This window comes from Daphnia pulex, chromosome 7 (genome assembly GCF_021134715.1).
Source record: "Daphnia pulex isolate KAP4 chromosome 7, ASM2113471v1".
NCBI classification, from domain to species: domain Eukaryota; kingdom Metazoa; phylum Arthropoda; class Branchiopoda; order Diplostraca; family Daphniidae; genus Daphnia; species Daphnia pulex.
Window position 1 is genome coordinate 2,544,285 of NC_060023.1, and position 14,119 is coordinate 2,558,403.

A 14,119-nucleotide genomic window follows, 5' to 3' on the forward strand; every position below is an offset into this window, starting at 1 on the left:
AATATTTTTTTTTTTTTCAAAATTGGCTTCACACAAACTTTGCGGGTTTTCTTATTCGGGCTTCTATGCTGACGATTCTAATTTTTCTCACAAATAAATGGCAACCACTGGTCGCAAGGCAATGTAGCCCATTTAGCGTCGGACATTGATTCCGGGACAATACGAACACATGGGTTAGAAATGCCGGTATTGGGCTCACCATAAAACCAGTTGACGAAAGTGAACGGCTCTAACCAGGCGAAACCCTTTTGTCCAGTATTGTAAGCTCCTGACGTCCAGATTCCAATCTGCTTTGAAACAGGGTCTGAAAATGGAAGCGCAATTTAATGACAAGTCGTGTTACGATCAAGTTAAATTCCGTTAGCTCATATTTACTTACAGCCTAAGACGAGAGGCATCAAAATATCTGAAACGTCATTTTGCACAGATTGTGTTTTGATGCTGAGTAGCTTCATGTCATAAGTATTACAGTAATCGTTTGCTTTTGCCCAAGATAGCTATGATTTCAAGATAGAAAAATCAGAAACGAACATTTTCAATTGAAAGTTATTGACATCAACTCGATTTGAATTGTTTTTACCTGCGTTTTCACGTAACAGTAACACACTTTTTTGACTTTCAGGCACGTATTCGCTGGACCCATACTGCCCTCACAGGCTACATGGACCAATGAAAGATTTTTAAATTTAATTATTTTAAAAATTCCGATTTAGATAGATGTAAATCCTACCTGCTCTTTCGCCTCCTTGCGCAATATCAGATTCTTGGCTAGCACCCACTGCAAACTGTTCACTGCCTTGCGCTAGAAATTAGAAATTGAATAGTGCAATTAATTACTTTAGTTAGTAGAAACATTTTCCAATTTACCGTTGAACAAGATGACACCGAAGATGCAGACCAGAAGGCTTGGTAAACTAAACACTTTCATTTTCGGGATTTGTAGTGTGTGTGGTGCGCTTCTCTTGTAATGTACTCTTCGAGTGTAAATATTTTTCCAAATCTTTCAGCTTTTTATAGGCAATCGAGTTAACGAAAGGGTGTGGCCATCAGCCTATAGACGCCACTTGACCTCTCCAATCTGATTGTAAGAGGAGGCGAGAGGTCAGAAATCGGCGGTGTATATTCCTATGGGTACAGTAGTGGCTTAAACGAGTTTAGTGACCGATGGAGAACAAATGTTCATGATGAAAGGGACGCTTTTGCCTTCCGGGTTCAAAGACAAAGTTGGGGTAGGTTCTGTGCAGTTTACTTTCAATATGTTAACAATTAAGTCCGGGTCATTGTCTCGTATTTATGGGCTATGAACTGACCTTTGATGAATAACCAGAAACAGAATTGAAATTTCCACTTTTGCAATTTTATTTTATAGAGGCCGTCGACACTTGTAGTAAACAAAAAGTCGCTTCTCTTTGACAATGTCAAATTTTACTGTGAGGGTACAACAATACGCCACCCCATCGCGTAATCGGACTACGCCCATTGAATCTTGCTTGAAAGTTTTAATATTGGCAATCTAACAATCATACATACAAATCAAGAAATATGCAATCCTTAATTTTTATCTGGTTATCCCCTTTGCCGTCGTCTTCATCAGCGAAATTCTGAGAAGTATTGGTTAACATTGATTTTGAAACGTAAATTGATATCAATGTGAAATCAAGTCATTCTAATAGGATCCTTTTTTTTTAAGTTTAACTCTGAAGATGAAATCAATGAGTCTTTTCCATTCTGTTGTATTACCTTTTGACATGACAATAATTTAAGAAAACGTCACCATTGCACAAAAAAAACAAGTCGTCACTTTTTTTCAAAATTGGGATTCATGTGTTTTCTTATTCGGACTTCTATTCAGGACAGTCTAATTATCCTCACAAATAGATGGCAGCCACTGGTTGCAATCCAAAGTAGCCCATTTACCGTCGGTCAACGATTCCGGGACGATTCGGATGCGAACGCATTGGTTAGAAAGGCCGGTATTGGGCTCACCATAAAACCAGTTGACGTAAGTGAAGGGCTTCTGTGTTGATAACCAGGTGAAACTCTTTTGTCCGCTGTTGTACGATCCTGAGGTCCAGATTCCAATCTGCTTTGAAACAGGGTCTGAAAATGGAAGCGCAATTGAATTTCAAGTCGTGTTGCGATACAAGTCAAATTCCGTTAGCTCATATTTACTTACAGCCTAAGACGAGAGGCATCAAAATGTCTGAAACGTCATTTTGCTGCTTTTGTGTTTCGATGCTCAGTAGCTTCATGGAATTGGCTTTACAGAAATCGTTTGCTTTAGCCCAAGATTGCTATGATTTCAAGTTAGAAAAATCAGGAACGAACATTTTAAAATAAAAGAGACTATAAAATCAACTTGATTGAAATTGTTTTTACCTGCGCTTTCACGAAACAGTAACACACACTTTTGACCTTTACGCACTTGTTAGTTGGACCCATACTGCCCTCACAGACTACATGGGAAAATGATTGAATAACATTTTTAAAAATTCCTTTTGAGTTAGATATTATCTCTTACCTGCTCTTTCGCCCTCTTGCGCAATATCAATTTCTTCACTAGCACCCACTGCGAACTGTTCACTGCCTTGCGCTAGAAATTAGAAATTGAATAGTGCAATCAATTACTATAGTTAGTAGAAACATTTTCAAGAAATTTACCATTGAACAAGATGACACCGAAGATGCAGATCAGAAGGCTTGGTAAACTAAACGATTTCATTTCTTAGGATTTTTGGTGCGCTTCTCTTGTGCAGTACTCTTCGAGTGTAAATAGTTTCCCAAATGTTCGAGCTATTTATTGGTACTTGAGTTGACAAAAGGGTGTGGCCATCAGCCCATAGACGCCACTTGACCTCACCAATCTGATTGCTAAGAGGAGGCGAGAGGTCATCGACAACATTTGTTCCTAGGGGCACAATAGTGGCTTAAACGAGTTTAGTGACCGATGGAGAACAAATGTTCATGATGAAAGGGACGCTTTTGCCTTCCGGGTTCAAAGACAAAGTTGGGGTAGGCTCTGGCAATTATTAGTGCAGTTAACTTTCAATATGTTTACAATAAAGTCTGGGTCATTGTCTCGTATGGGCTATGAACTGACCTTTGAATAATCAGAAATAGAATTGAAAATTCCACTTTTGAAATCTTTTTTTTTTTGTTTTATAGAGGCCGTGTACACTTGTCGTAGTAAACAACAAGTCGCTTCTATTTGACAATGACAAATTTATTGTGAGGGTCAACAATACGCCACACGAAATCGGACTAAGCCCATTAAATCTTGTTTCAAAGTTTAATTATTGACAATCTTACAACTCTACGATTTTTGACTGCGTAGGTTTTATCTTGCGTTACAACATTTCAAATATTGAATCATTTGTGAATTAATTTCGAATTCAGAATAGCGGTACTTTTGTAAAGGTTCGCCGGGTACGCTAGAACATCATTGCGCGTGCGTGTGCTCATTTCTTGATTATTCTTGGCGCTTGTTTCGACCTCTTTTCAACAAACGTACAGCAGTTTGTTCTTCCACTCGTATGCTTTCTTACTACGATATGAACTACGCATTCATGCAGATGAATGCGTAGTTCATGTTTCGATTTTTCGGAGATATTGCTCCGCTTATATTAGTCGTATGTGACATTTGATGACTGTTTCCGTACTTTTTGACGTAATCGATAATTGTCTTTCGCATGTCTGTGCATAATCATGCGCTTCACGGCCTCATTGTGGCGAATATTCTTGAGACTGATTACGTCTACACGCATTTGGCTTAGTTGGAGATGTAGCAATGACCTACTTTGCAAGAACGAGTCGCTGGACTCTATATAGGTCTTGAGCACCGAAATAATATACCATAGCTGTTGAGCAACTTCTTTTGGGGTTTCGGGCCAAATAATTTACATAGTGCAAGTCATCATTTCGCCCTGCGAAATTTTTGGACGTCAAAGTGTCCTAAACGACTTTCTGCACATTTATTTATATAGGCCTCTATATTTCGCAGAATTGCGTCACCATTAGTCATTAATAAATTCGATGGTTTGCCCTTTTTCATTTGTCATGCGCATTACACTTGCAGCCAAAGTCCTTTCTTCATGTCTATCTGAAACCTTTCTAACTATAGTTATTGTTATACAGTACATGCCGATTATTTTATACATTTTCGAGTCAATTTTGCTTATGTCCATACATAACTGATCTTCGGGACCTTTGCTCTTGTTTTTATTCGATTAGAAAGAACAAGTCACTCGAGAGCTGATTGTCTTAACGTAGAAATATTTCTATTGCATTTTTAAACCTCGGGATTTCTCGATCCGTCTTCCCGTTTTGAATTGTTGGATTTTGAGCATAATTCAAATTAACGAACAAGAGGCTTGTATGGTTGAAGGTTTGACACGAAATTTATTGTGTTTTCTGTTGTATTATTAAAACCCTCGCATCGCCAGTTCTAATGAAACAGAAAACTTTAAACAGTAGAAGTTCTAAAACAAGTTATAGTATAGTATCTACCAATTAAAACTGAGCCAGCCAGGAGAAGTCACATATTCCACCAATATGAATATAGTATGCCGTTAATATACAAATCTCTTTCTCGGTATAATTAAATAATCATGTGACATTGTGTATAGAGGGTCGTTTGCATGCAAAGGAAACTCTTAGAATTACAGGCGTTTGTAAAATAATAAGTATTTAAGTTCGCGCCTGTGTCGCAATTAAAAATACCAGCATTTTGATTTTGAACACTCTGGATGAGTAGGTAGACTACCGATGTCGGGTGTATTGAATACCGTAGTTTCACGAAGTCCCCGGGAAACACTTGCGCCGCTGTTGAATCGAGAGCACGCAGTCGGAATAGAATTTTTCGACGGAAAAGATGGGCGACCCACTTTCGGCCGTAATAGTCGAGTAATGCTCTAAGTGATAGTCGGCTGGGCTGAGGCAGGTGTCGTATTGGCGTGGCGTGAAAGGGACTTTATCGGGAAAAAGTTCCCTACCAACTTCGTTGGGGAATAGAAACCAACGGAGTTCGTTCGCTTTGGCGTTATTGTTGAAGTTGATTTGCTGTTGGGTTGGCGGAGGCGATGCCGAGCTGTTTTCGAATGCCAGTTCGAATATCTCTTCGCCTTTTCGGAGGAACTCGTTGTACCGGATTGCCTTGGGCAGTGAGCCATTTTTTTCCGGATCAATGACAAACGTCGATTTGTTAACTAAATGAAAATCCACATTGGCTAGCAATTTGTCATTGACGAATGGAAACTGAAAAAACAACCAAAATTGTTTAATTAACAAAAATTGATTATTTGTTGAATCGAATGTTACGGATACTCACTAATTGCTTGTTTTGGTGATGCCATTCGCCAGTTTCTGTATTCATCTCGTAATAAGGCAACATGATCCATCCTTTCTTAGCGACGGCAATCACAGCCTTGATGATATAATCGATTTCAAAATCGTGAGCGAAATACGGCAGATTCAATCGAGTGAAACCCGGTCTTAGAATATCGTAATAATGGCCATCTTGAGCATCGACTATCATGTCTTGATATTTGGCGGTGAGAGATTCGTCGATTCCCAGTAAATCCTGAGCGTGGGGTCCGGCGCAAGCGCATCCTCCGCGGGCTTGTATCCCATAGATGTCGTTGAGCAAGGCGCAGACAAAGTTGTGGTGTAAATAGTAACCAGTGTCCAAGTGGCGGACGACGAACGAGAAAATGGACAATCGAGGTGCGGTACTACTCCCGAGAAGAATCAGCTCCGGGATATTTCCCCATTTTTTGAAGGCGAGTTTGGCTAGAAATTCTTCGCGGGCCATGATCCACGCGGACGTGACACTTTCCTTTAATTTCATCACCAGACCGGCTCGAATGTTTTCCACGATGGCCGGCGTTCCTCCTTCTTCTCTGATTTCGATATCTTGAGCGTAGACTTGGTTTTGGCGATCGACAAAGAGAACAGTCCCCCCACCAGGCCCAGTTGGAACGGGACTTTTCATCAAAGATTTTTTGACGACCAAGACTCCCGCGGTTTGAACGCCGCCCACAAATTTATGCATCGAAAAGTAGATGGCGTCTTTGTGGGCTGTGCCTGATGGATACTCGGCGGATTCCGGATTCATAGCTATTTTGACGTACGGAGCCGCAGTGGCGTAGTCCCAAAATGAAAGCGCTCCGTGTCGGTGGAGGATGGCCGTGATTTTCATGTCTTGGTAGAGGGTGCCGGTGATGTTTGATGCGGCTGAGAAACAGCCAATCATTTTCCGGTTTTCCTTCCGGGCATCTTTCAATGACGCCTCCAATTCTTCCGTATCCAAGAGGCCGTTTGAATCTTCTTGAATTCGAATCACGCGTGAAGCTATTTCTCTCCAGGGCAAAAGATTGGAGTGGTGTTCACTGGCACCGACGAAAATAATTGGGCGTTCGGCCAAGTGAAGTCCGGCGACTAGTTTATTCACTGCACCCGTGCAACCACTTCCGGCGAATATCACGGCATCTTCGTGAGATGCACCCACAGCGTGACGTAAGATCTCCCTCGCTTCATCGCGAAACGTAGTCGTTTGCACAGAAGTAATGGAAGTGGTGGTGTGAGTATTGCCGTAAGTGGGTAAAACTTTGTCCATGATGAACGATTCGATGCATTGTAACGGTTTACCCGAGGCGGTGTAATCACAGTAAACCACCGGCCTCTTGCCGAATGGGCTGTCGAATTCGTGGTGTTTACCAATCAGGTTCTCGTCGATAAAAGTCGTCGCCAATTTTATGTGTAGATTTTCCATTTGAAGATGCTATTCCGAAGATCACTGTCTTTATTCACAAAATTTTCAGTTTCCTAAATTTTAGTTTGTTCCAGTTAAAAACAGGCAAAGCGGCAAGCTTTATTTGAAGATAAGTTTTTTTTAAAACAAGATACGTCGAAGTATAGCTTCACTTACTAAGAAACAAAAATGTGTGGGTTCTTGTCCAATTGAATGCTGCGCAGAATATACAACAGTCGAGCCCAATGACGGCCTCTTTTATACTCTCTGCTGGCCCTTCTTGGAGTTAACTATACAAGGTAGTGCTGCTGACGTTGTTTTTTTGGCGCCACCGGCAGAAACAGGTAATAACCGGCTATAAACTTGAATACATTATTGGAAGAAAAATAAGGAGGGAAATGTTAATTCGAGTATAAACTCTTTTGGATTTAAATAAGAGTTGGGAAAATGACGAAACAAAATTTGGTTGTAACTCGTTAGGCACCACAACTTTGTTCCTCATGCACCAACTCTAAACGTGTTTTCTAATCAGGTGATTCTGAATCACCTGACGTCTTTGTCCTTGGTTCGCTTTTTAAGCATCAATGGCTCACCTGTATCGTTTTATGGCTTGGCAGGTCCTGGAGTTGAGTAGAAATGACCGTGGCGTCTAGATTTCAAGGTTTAAGGGGATTCACGACTCTGTTGTTGGTACAGGTTGGTGGAGATTGGTACAGGTTGGTACATGATGGTACGGGTTGGTGCTCAACGCGCAACAGCCGCTTTGGTCCTAACCCTATACTCGCCTATACTCACCTGATAAACGTCCCACTTTGTTGTTAGTCTTTTTGGCAAAATGAAGACGAATGTGTACACTGTGATATCTGATATCCTCAGGATGAAAACTTGTTTATTCCACCTTTATACACTAGCGCGTGGTGAATATAATACGCCATAAAGATTTGTAATTTATCCTCTTTGATAAAACTGGTAAAACATTTTTTAAATTCAAATGCCTGATTAAATTTTAAAACCTGACTAATTGCCTACCTCTGAGACAGGCAAGAAGTTCGCACTGAATGACCAAATTATATTTTTAAAGGAAGGACATCAACAGCCTCGTTAAATCTATTAATGAATCTGTTTGGTTAGTATAGTGTTGTTGTTGCGTCCACTAGTTCAACAAGTGTCCTTCATGATAACCGAAGTAAATTTATTTTGTTTTATCCGCGTGTATTATTTTGTATGCAGGCGGTGTGTGTGTGTGTGACCATTCTCGTTTTGAAGTGATCATCTCGATCTTGGATTTATTTTGGTCACCTGCATAATTTTGTTATTGTTCGTGACCGGCCAATGTGGGTGTTTCTCCGTCGTAAAATGTCTGCTGTTGACTACAACGAAAGTTTAGGAGAGTATTTTAAAAGAGAAAAGGCAAGTGGTGTAGTTTAACCATAAGGACGATTTACCAACTTTATTCTTTTAAAAACATAACGCAACAAGATGAAATTGTTTCATACATTCAGAGAATGAGAAATGTCCTCCTGTAACAGCCAACCGTTAAAATGGGTGTAATGGAGACTGGTGTCTTGTAGGACAACACCCATTCCCATGCTTGGGATTTCCAACCATATTTTATCTCCTGACTGCACGTGCAGGGTGGATTGAAGGGAATACATTTCCCATTCAACTTTACCGGTAAAATCGTTACATTCCGCTCTTCCGACTTCATTTCCATTCAACAACAAGGCCACATCGAGATGGCCGCCCGATGAAGGAATAACTCCGATTCCGGTGAAAGAAAAGAAATAGATTCCGGTGCGCGGAACTGTGAAAGTTCCTGACGTTGAATTCATGGCGTCTCCCATGTTCAATTTTTCTATCTCGAATGGAATCGGAGTGCTTAACAAATTGAAGGACTTGCTTTTCTGAACGTAGAAATAGGTAGGCAATGATTTCACGTCATCGTAGCCAATCCATTTCTGGAAACCTAATCATAACAAATAAACGAGTTAGATGAAAGGCATTTGACAATTTCAAATATTTACCAGCATCGTTAGGCAGCCTCGTGAAATCGCAGTAAACACTTTCGATCATTTCAGTTCCCATAACCGAATATAATCCGCTCAAAGTGTGACCCATTCGCCAGAGATCTTGACATGAAGTTGGCATTCCGGCCACCTCTCCTTTACCAGTACATTCAAATCTTCCTAGCGTATGCTGACCGGAAGAAGTTTCCAGTATTGTTCTTCCAAAGTTCAGGCGTGTGATAGGAAGTACACTCTTTTCGGTAATAATTCCTATTCGTTTATAATTTTTTGTAGAGTTAAATAATCGTTTTTTATTATTTAATCCATTTAGAAATCAGCGTCCTGCTTACTTACCACTGTCGACTAGCGATATTTGCAGACCGGAATCGCAGTTACAAGGAATAAAAGATTCGACGCAAGTATGCTCGATTCCGCACTGACAGGTGTGTGCACTAGCGTTGCTTCCCGACCAGAAATATTGCGGATTCCCATTTCTGTCGTTCCACCAGGAATAGTCCATCCCGTTGATTGTAAGCGGCGCTGCAACGCAATCGTACTACATTGATCCGTGTAAACAAAAAGTTTTAGTTATTCTAATCAAAGCATTTATGATCACATACTCTGATAGACTGGTGACATTCAGTGGACAACTCTGCCAACGCTGTCATTTGTCTGAAAGTTGCATTGTAGTTGATAGCCTTTGAATAACATCCAGGATCGGCGCAGTGTCCCACGTCCGTTTTCAGTTCGCTATCGTGTAAAATCGATGTCGAACCTTTTTAGAAAAGGTGATGTAGTCTGTTTTCTTTAAAATTATAATTTTATCATGAATTGTACCTGTTGTCATATCGCAATAAACGTAAATAGGATCGTCACCAATGCCTTGGCCATCTGGATCGATCCATTGCATGCCAGAACTCAAGGACGGATTGGCTGATCTAGACTCATCACACGTTCTGAAAATGGCACTTTTTCCGGCCAATTGACTCTCAGGATGAGGACGATTCGATAAAGAAGATTTTAAATTTGTTTGTTTTTCATTCCCGAATGAATTGATGAACGATTCTTGATTCTTCACTATGGCCTCTAGTCGAGTTACTTTGGTCTCCAGTTGGGTAACTTTTGCCTCCCATTTAGTTTCTCTTTCTGCCAAAATTTCTTTGATTTGCATCTTTAAAAAATTTAACATAATTTTATTTATGCTAGACTTGCGAGTGTAATTAAAATGTATTACGTAGTTTTCTCTTATTTGCTGTTGTTGGTCTTCAACTGAAAGGCTGGCACAGTTGGTTGCAAAAGATAAAACCCAAACACCGAAATGAATTAACATGAGAAAGCGAGTCATGTTAGCCAATAATATGGTTCTAGCCGGACTAGTACTATTTTACATCAAATGCATCGCAATTTATGAAGCCTCTCACAAGCCTTATACGATAAGACATACTCATTGTTGTTGCCCTTCCCTACGGAATCCGAAATACTCGTTATCTCAGTATCCGATATCTGAATGTAGTATGGCATTTAAAAGCTGATTGACAAAATGCAATGCATCAGCAATGTCATCACAATAGTCATGCGCAGTCAGGCTTAATTCTACCATAAGATATACTTGGTTTTGTTATAGAAGGCTAAGTATTTATTCAAGATCACGTGGAACCATGAGATAAAGTGGGATGTTCGTATATCAAAATTCCTATTTTAACAAGTGTACATCAGGACAAAACGATTAACTAAAAATATAAATTGTTAAAAATGTTCCTTATAAGTATAGCCCCGTAGCACATTTACAAACCATTAAATTTGTGGAGACGATGTGAAGTTGTCCGGACAGCGGATCGAGACTCTCCCGAGGCTGAACTAGTTAAAACATTTTTTTTAAAGCTAACCCGTTCAGTTAATTGAATTTCTAAAAATTTCCATCTAGTTTAATGGGTGTGATTTTTCACACGGATTTACAATTTTGGTTTGCCGTCTGAATTACGCTAAATTGTTACTCTTTAAAAGTCGACCCTCTACCAGATTTCATTTCTTAAAATAACCACTATTGTATATCAAAATTATTATCAAAATTCATATTTTTACAAGTGTACATCAGGACAAAACGATTAACTAAAAATATAAATTGTTAAAAATGTTCCTTATAAGTATAGCCCCGTAGCACATTTACAAACCATTAAATTTGTGGAGACGATGTGAAGTTGTCCGGAAAGCGGATCGAGACTCTCCCGAGGCTGAACTAGTTAAAACATTTTTTTTAAAGCTAACCCGTTCAGTTAATTGAATTTCTAAAAATTTCCATCTAGATTAATGGGTGTGATTTTTCACACGGATTTACAATTTTGGTTTGCCGTCTGAATTACGCTAAATTGTTACTCTTTAAAAGTCGACCCTCTACCAGATTTCATTTCTTAAAATAACCACTATTGTATATCAAAATTATTATCAAAATTCATATTTTTACAAGTGTACATCAGGACAAAACGATTAACTAAAAATATAAATTGTTAAAAATGTTCCTTATAAGTATAGCCCCGTAGCACATTTACAAACCATTAAATTTGTGGAGACGATGTGAAGTTGTCCGGACAGCGGATCGAGACTCTCCCGAGGCTGAACTAGATATAACATTTTTTTTTAAGCTAACCCGTCCAGTTAATTGCATTTATAAAAATTTCCATCTAATTTAGTGGGTGTGATTTTTCATACGGATTTACAATTTTGTCTGCCATCTGAACCAGATCGGATTGTTGATGTTTTTTGGAATGTTCGATTTTTTTCGGATTTCCGCTAGATGCCGTCAAATTACCTTAGCCTGTAATGGCGACTGTTGTTGTTGTGAAAATTGCCCGTTCTCGTTTTTTTGTGTTTTCATAGGTAACTGTGATACCAGTGATACCACGGTGATACAATGTACATATTATTATTTCGCCTTAAAAATTAGATTCCATTGGCATGTAGAAGGTTGCCGAGCATGGGAAAGCGTTACATTTCTTATGATTTTTCTGTTGCAAAACGGTGCATGCACAACTACAATGGAGCTGGGTGTCAAAGTACAAGCTATTCACCGGCCTTTTAACACGACTAGTATGATTCCAGCTACCGATCGCGCCGTATTTCACCGATGCCCAGTAGCAGTAGCGTTACAATCAAGCATTTTACGACTGATTGCTGTAGTGACGTTGGCACGTTGTTCATCAGTTCAAGGCAAGTGGCTACCACTACCCAAGTCATCTCATCAAGCACTGATGCCTTACTCACGTCTGATCCTTCGATGTGGCAGACTTTGTTCTCAGTTCTCAACTTGGTGTCATCTGTAAATTAAATTCACATAAGTTTGAAGTGCATCAAAACAAGACAAAAGTTTTTTAACTTGAAAGTGAAATCAAAGTAAAAGATGAAACGCTTAAAAATGCACCAAAATTCCCCTAACATTGCTGGAGAGCAGCCTTGTCTATTATCTGAAACCAAGTCTGCAACGTGAACTGTACTCGGCTGTTTCCTATTTTGTTTTTTATGTTTTTTATGATGTAGTTAAACATAAACATCTCACCTCTAACTGTCCAGTTCAGAATTCAGGAGGCATAATAACAGACCATTCAAACAGGTAAAAGGCAGTGCTAAAAAAAATTATGTAGCCTCCTTTTTTAAAAACACGTTTTCTGCTTAATTGGGTTTGCTAATCAAAACACTTTTTGTTGGATAATGAATGTTTCAAAGAAGAGAAATATAAGAAAGGAACAGACTTCTTAATTAGAGCCATGTAACTTGATCTTTCTGATGCCATATTCCCTGCTAATTGGGTGATTGCTTTGATTAAAGTAAAAAGGTGAGTTAATTTATTTTATCTGTCTAAGATTTTTTATTGTTATCTGCCAAATGTATTTTCTTTTTCAGATTTGTAGAGGCCGAAGAAGAATGTAACCCATCTTTAAATCTTGATCCAACCTTATTTGTGAAAGCGTATTGTCGTCGCGGCATAGCCCGATCCGCGATCCCATAAAAGTTGCAACAAGTACTTAATGACTTTGAGAAAGTATGAAGTATCGAGCCACATAACAAAGCTCTGCGCTGCAAGAATTTAAACGTCCCTCAAAACTCGAGAGTCGAGAGTAAGGATTTTTCAAATTCGCGATTTTGTCTAAATTCTGGTTTTTGCTAAAAAAAAACAGGCCATTTCGTTTGGACCCTAAATTTTACGAAGAATTCTGGACCCTTATCAAATTTGATTTCAGTTACTAGTTGGAAGAGATATCGCTTACTTCCGGTGTAGTTCCGGTACAAGAAATTGATTATCGAATGTGTGACACTGACACTAGATGGTGAGACCGGTAAGATGTCTTGTCTTGTCATGGCGTCATGCGAAAAATGTCGAAAATTAAGTTTGCTTTTGTGCCGGACGTTATTTTGTTTTTCGGGAGAAATTTAGCCTCAAAATGATATGTATTGTAAGTTAATCTGTAACTATATAGTCTAACCACCATGTTTTACTTACACCCATCTCAATATCCTACACTACGTGTGCAATAACTAAACTGTTGTCTCACACAGGTCCAGGTTAAACCATAGTCTATGGTTTTACATATGGATTAACTTTATCCTGGGCATTCAACCTCAAGTTGCTGAATATTTCTTATTAAACTTCATCTTTATATCCTGAAACTTGCTTGCTACTGGTAAGAAAAAATTTTATTTTATTTCTCTTCACACCAAGTTATTTGTTCTTTCACTTCTTTGTAAGCAGTGATCGAGTAGTGAAATTCTATCCTAGCTGCCATTCTCTGTTTCAACCTCCCCGTAGGAAGCACACAACAAACTTCCCATGGCAGATAAAGGTAAATGTGTACTACTTTGTTAGTTATTGCTGAAACATAATTGAAAGCATTTGCTTTTATAGTTAATTTTCAGCAAAGAAGTTATAATAATCATGCTGCCTTATATTTAAGTTTTACGTGGATTTGATAGAACTTGTCATCTTAACGTAATAATTTTTAACAATCTTTTGATTTGTTGTAATAGATAATTTGCCTCTCAGAAAAAATGCGAGGTATCTGGTCGTCCATCTAAGGAAAATTATCAGGCATTGACGACACGTCCAACGCGGATCATCGTCTATTATTATTGGTATTGTTATGATTGAACCCTTTGCTTCCCTTTTGTTAGCTGTGTTCGATCGATTAACCCATAAGGCTGAATTTGTCGCACCTGCCAGAGACTGTCTTTAATATTTTAATTCTTTATATTCTTGAATGTAACACATTTTAATCAAATCCAATGATTTTCTAGATACGTCATTTTCGAGCTCATTTTCTCAGCTGCAAAAATCGTCTTTTTATCTGCTATTCTCTTGCTGTGAACGTTCGTTGGC

General features: G+C 39.0%; 3 protein-coding genes and 2 long non-coding RNA genes across 6 annotated transcripts in view; 2 read left to right on the forward strand and 3 right to left on the reverse strand.

The window, feature by feature from the left end:
- Window positions 1-77: 77 nt before the first annotated feature.
- LOC124197743 (macrophage mannose receptor 1-like) lies at window positions 78-643 on the reverse strand. The gene is made up of 3 exons (XM_046593276.1): window positions 581-643; window positions 380-497; window positions 78-304 (listed from the first exon to the last, which is right to left on the reverse strand). Exons 1-3 carry the CDS (start codon window positions 641-643, stop codon window positions 78-80), a joined length of 408 nt encoding a protein of 135 aa, XP_046449232.1.
- Window positions 644-1,719: 1,076 nt separating this feature from the next.
- On the reverse strand, window positions 1,720-2,759 carry LOC124198558 (macrophage mannose receptor 1-like). The gene is made up of 5 exons (XM_046594438.1): window positions 2,662-2,759; window positions 2,522-2,593; window positions 2,380-2,456; window positions 2,177-2,294; window positions 1,720-2,100 (listed from the first exon to the last, which is right to left on the reverse strand). The coding sequence occupies exons 1-5, from the start codon at window positions 2,720-2,722 to the stop codon at window positions 1,859-1,861; spliced, it is 570 nt and encodes a 189-aa protein (XP_046450394.1). The 5' UTR covers window positions 2,723-2,759; the 3' UTR covers window positions 1,720-1,858.
- A 1,623-nt stretch (window positions 2,760-4,382) lies between these two features.
- Window positions 4,383-7,324, reverse strand: LOC124198551 (probable cysteine desulfurase). The gene is made up of 3 exons (XM_046594430.1): window positions 6,926-7,324; window positions 5,327-6,822; window positions 4,383-5,253 (listed from the first exon to the last, which is right to left on the reverse strand). Exons 2-3 carry the CDS (start codon window positions 6,767-6,769, stop codon window positions 4,792-4,794), a joined length of 1,905 nt encoding a protein of 634 aa, XP_046450386.1. The 5' UTR covers window positions 6,770-6,822; window positions 6,926-7,324; the 3' UTR covers window positions 4,383-4,791.
- Window positions 7,325-7,550: 226 nt separating this feature from the next.
- Window positions 7,551-11,386, forward strand: LOC124197687. 2 transcript variants are annotated; one of them, XR_006876314.1, is made up of 5 exons: window positions 7,551-7,717; window positions 7,789-8,668; window positions 8,827-9,014; window positions 9,086-9,542; window positions 9,622-11,386. It is a non-coding gene; the product is annotated as an uncharacterized LOC124197687 (long non-coding RNA). The 2 variants fall into 2 exon arrangements; XR_006876313.1 differs by having other exon boundaries at window positions 7,789-9,014.
- A 1,679-nt stretch (window positions 11,387-13,065) lies between these two features.
- Window positions 13,066-14,119, forward strand: part of LOC124198807 — a 28,624-nt gene continuing 27,570 nt past the window's right edge. Inside the window, exons 1-2 of the long non-coding RNA XR_006876729.1 lie at window positions 13,066-13,199; window positions 13,303-13,427. This is a non-coding gene — a long non-coding RNA (uncharacterized LOC124198807). The remainder of the gene's footprint in view (window positions 13,200-13,302; window positions 13,428-14,119) is intronic.

What these genes read in the sequence shown, in the direction of transcription:
- LOC124197743 (XM_046593276.1), bottom strand. Translation starts at nt 643, where the DNA reads ATGGGTCCAGCGAATACGTGCCTGAAAGTCAAAAAAGTGTGTTACTGT. An exon ending in ACTGTTACGTGAAAACGCAG is followed by an intron (nt 498 to 580) that starts GTAAAAACAATT and finishes TTGAAATCATAG; the next exon opens with CTATCTTGGGCAAAAGCAAA. An exon ending in GATGCCTCTCGTCTTAGGCT is followed by an intron (nt 305 to 379) that starts GTAAGTAAATAT and finishes TTCCATTTTCAG; the next exon opens with ACCCTGTTTCAAAGCAGATT.
- LOC124198558 (XM_046594438.1), bottom strand. Translation starts at nt 2,722, where the DNA reads ATGAAATCGTTTAGTTTACCAAGCCTTCTGATCTGCATCTTCGGTGTC. An exon ending in CGGTGTCATCTTGTTCAATG is followed by an intron (nt 2,594 to 2,661) that starts GTAAATTTCTTG and finishes TCTAATTTCTAG; the next exon opens with CGCAAGGCAGTGAACAGTTC. An exon ending in ACTGTTTCGTGAAAGCGCAG is followed by an intron (nt 2,295 to 2,379) that starts GTAAAAACAATT and finishes TTGAAATCATAG; the next exon opens with CAATCTTGGGCTAAAGCAAA.
- LOC124198551 (XM_046594430.1), bottom strand. Translation starts at nt 6,769, where the DNA reads ATGGAAAATCTACACATAAAATTGGCGACGACTTTTATCGACGAGAAC. An exon ending in ATCACCAAAACAAGCAATTA is followed by an intron (nt 5,254 to 5,326) that starts GTGAGTATCCGT and finishes TTGTTTTTTCAG; the next exon opens with TTTCCATTCGTCAATGACAA.